This window comes from Penaeus monodon, chromosome 40 (assembly GCF_015228065.2).
Source record: "Penaeus monodon isolate SGIC_2016 chromosome 40, NSTDA_Pmon_1, whole genome shotgun sequence".
Lineage (NCBI taxonomy): Eukaryota > Metazoa > Arthropoda > Malacostraca > Decapoda > Penaeidae > Penaeus > Penaeus monodon.
In genome coordinates this window covers 31,985,764-31,989,228 of record NC_051425.1, presented here as the reverse complement: position 1 = coordinate 31,989,228, position 3,465 = coordinate 31,985,764, and the positions used below count along the sequence as shown (strand labels likewise).

Here is a 3,465-nt window from a genome sequence, read left to right as displayed (position 1 = left end):
TTTTTTTTTCCCGAGTTTTCTATCAAAAAAAGTATTCCGCGGCCTTTTTGGGTCAGTCAGAATTTTGTCTGTCTGTTACTCTCTTCTCTGACTCTCTCTTCTCTCTCCTCTCCTTCTCTCCTCTTCTCTTTTCTCTCCTCCTCTCTCTCTCCTCTCTCCTCTCTCTCTCTCTTTCTTTTCTTCTCTTCTCTTCTCTCTCTCTCCCCTCTTTTGTCTCTCTCTGTGCGCTCGTCTCTCCTGTGCGTCTTCTCTCTCCTGTGGTCTTTCTCTCTCTCTCTCTCTCTCTCTCTCTCTCTCTCTCTCCTCTCTCTCTCTCTTTTGTGCGCTCTCTCTTTTCTCTCTCTCTCTCTCTCTCTCTCTCCCTCTCTCCTCTCTCCTCTCTCTCTCCTCTCTTCTTTTTCTCTCTCTCTTGTGTGTGTATGTGTGTGTGTGTGTGTGTGTGTGTGTGTGTGTGTGTGTGGTGTGTGTGTGTGGTGTGTTGTGGGTGTGCCCCACAATATATCTGTAATGCATTTTTCAATGAGCAGATCCTATAACCAGTATTTGCAAAAAACCTACCTTAATTATTCATAATTGGAACAGAAACTGTCGGCAGCCGACGTGACGCTAGCATGGCTCACAACTCGCGACCACCACACTCCTCAGTTTTTGTCTACCGCCACGGCCTCTTCTGCTAGAAAGGGTCCTTGTCCTACTGAAGGCCTGCCTCAATTCCTTTTTTCTAACAGAAAGTCCAAAATGAAACCGCGAGAGGAGGACGTCAACCTGGGCTTGCAGAGACCGTCCGTCACCAAAGGTCAAACGCTGAGGCAGAGCAGACCTATCACTTCCAGGGAACTCGAGGACCTTCTTAAACTCCATCCTGAGGAGGCCGCTCAGAAGCTCCTGCATCGAAGGTCTAGTTGCCTTCTTGTTCAGAAGCACGAGGTGCAGGATGAATCTCTCATGCTCCTGGTCCAAGTCATTGCCCATGTCTCAACTCCTAGTTCCTTGAGGGAGGACGTAGGTAAATTGATCCTCTCGATGTGTGAACAAAGATTCGTCGACAGGGTGTGTTCCTATACCATGAGGATGAAAAGGATATACCCTGAAAAATTCCATGATTTCCTTAAACACTTGTTTATCCTTTTAGAAGCTTATTCTGGAGCGATAATTAGTGTTGCTGTGGACAGTCTATCGAATCTGATTGACATATGCATGGCAGTGTTACCAGTAACTGAGGATGCAGACTTGTTGAAGAAATATGAAGATTTACAGAAAATGGTTTTGGAAGAGCAGCAAAAGTTCCACGAGGGACATGGAAGGGAGGAAACGATTTCCCTTTTGGATAATGCGGAACCTCCAGGAGATTTCAGAGAAGTTCCTTCATTTCCAACATGTGAAGAACTACTTAAAAGACAACAACCCTTCCTTCGCAGGAACATCACAAAGGGATTGTACAAAGATAATAATCATTACTTAGATGTACAGTTCCGCTTGCTCCGTGAGGACTTCACAAGACCTCTAAGAGATGGCATCAATGATTTCAAAGAAGGTGTTTGCAACAGAGATATCAGAGTTTATAAAGGTGTTACTCTCGGCAAACCTGTCATCAAACAAGGGGAAATCATGCACATAGCCCATGTGAAGCTTCCAAAGAATATCAATTTAAAAAAAAGCAATCGACTGATGCATGAGAACTTACTGTGTCTCAGCAACAATGGTTTTAAAACGTTGTTCATTGGAACAGTTGCTGATACTGACGATCTGGCGTGCAAAGGATTCCTAGGCATTAAATTTTATTCTGATCCTCCTATGGTAGACCTCAAAGGCAGTTTTGTCATAATAGAGTCCAAAGCATACTTTGTGGCTTACAGATATGTCCTCGAAGGCTTAAAAAAACCTGACAGATAAAGTACCATTCGAGTCATACATCATCTATGTAAAGCCAATTGTCGACATGCCAAAGTACTTAAGAAAGGATACATTATATGACTTACGAGTTATCAAGGATCTGGGGCTGATGCTCAAGCCAGGCATGGATAAGAAACCTACAGCCTCTCCCCTTTGCAATGTTCCTATGAGGAGTGAACTTGAAACATGGCCCACGTCAGAGGAACTTGGCTTGGATGACTCCCAACGTCGAGCTTTGCACAGTGCTCTTACTCGATGTTTTGCTATCATCCAGGGACCTCCTGGAACTGGAAAAACCTTCATTGGCCTTAAGATTACGAAGATATTGCTCCATAATAGTCATATCTGGGAGGATAAAGTTCATTCTAGCCCAATACTGATTATCTCCTTTACAAACCATGCATTGGATCAGTTCCTCGAGGGAATATCAAAATACACTAACAAGATTGTCCGAGTGGGAAGCAGAACCAATAGTACAACTATAGCTAGATTCCAGATCAAATATGTAACAAGATCGTTAAGAATGAGACGTGTTATCCCAGAGCATAGAGAAAAAGAAATAAAAATTGAGATGGAACATGTAGAGAAAAAGATAAAAAAACTTCAAGCAAGAGAAGAAGGCCTTGAGTGCCCACCAGGAATCCTAAGTCTGAATGAATTAGTGACAGTTATTCCAAAGATTTTCTTGTTACAGCTACAAGAAGCATCTCTGTCACTTTGGCTGTTGGATCACCGCCTACTGGGAGAAGCCAAAATGAACGTAAAAAGGCAGAGCAAATCCTTCAATCCAGCTGTTAAGGTGCCTTCAGACCTCAAGTTTGAAGTAACTTTCGAGTCTCTAGAGAAACAGAGGAAAGAGTCCGAAGGCAACAAGAATATATTGGCACAGATGAGCATCCAGTTTCTTAGACCTCAGATGGAAGCCTTGCAAATAGGTCTCCAGATCCCTGAAGACCCAGACAAGAGCATGGAATTGGAGAAAACATATGACAACATTTGGAAACTGGAAATCGTAAGACGCTGGCAACTGTACAAGCACTGGGTAAGGAAAGTTCGCTGCCAGATTTTGGACGAGTTATCTTCCGCAATAGATTCTCACAGGAAATTGAATGAAGATTTGCAAAAATGTAAAAATGAGTTGTCATTATATGCCATGAAACAAGCATCTGTTGTAGGTATGACAACTACTGCAGCTTCCAGAAATGCGCAAGTTCTGAAAGATCTTGCTCCCTCTATAGGTAAGTTGCATGTTGCACCATTAGTAAATATGAGTATACGTACACATGTAACCGTTGGAGTTAATAACAAGAAAATAAAACAAGCTAATACAAATTAAAACTCATGAACATATATTTTCAGTGATTATTGAAGAAGCAGCAGAAGTCTTGGAATCCCATGTTGTAACTTCTCTCACGACACAGTGCAAGCATGTTATCCAAATAGGTAATTTTTCTTTTTTTTTCTTTTTTTTTTGTCTAGAACTCGCATGATTATACATACACATGATAAAAAAAAAACGCAAACTATCTGAGTAGCACAAACACATTTGCTCAGTATGCAGGGTACAATATG

General features: G+C 42.0%; 1 protein-coding gene across 1 annotated transcript in view; it reads left to right on the top strand.

The window, feature by feature from the left end:
• The window catches only part of LOC119597800 (NFX1-type zinc finger-containing protein 1-like), a gene marked incomplete at its 3' end in the record, with an annotated part of 43,671 nt that overhangs the window by 39,048 nt on the left and 1,158 nt on the right, over positions 1 to 3,465 (top strand). Inside the window, 3 exon segments of the mRNA XM_037947436.1 lie at positions 729 to 1,875; positions 1,877 to 3,131; positions 3,253 to 3,336. Coding sequence (XP_037803364.1) covers positions 739 to 1,875; positions 1,877 to 3,131; positions 3,253 to 3,336 — 2,476 coding nt within the window.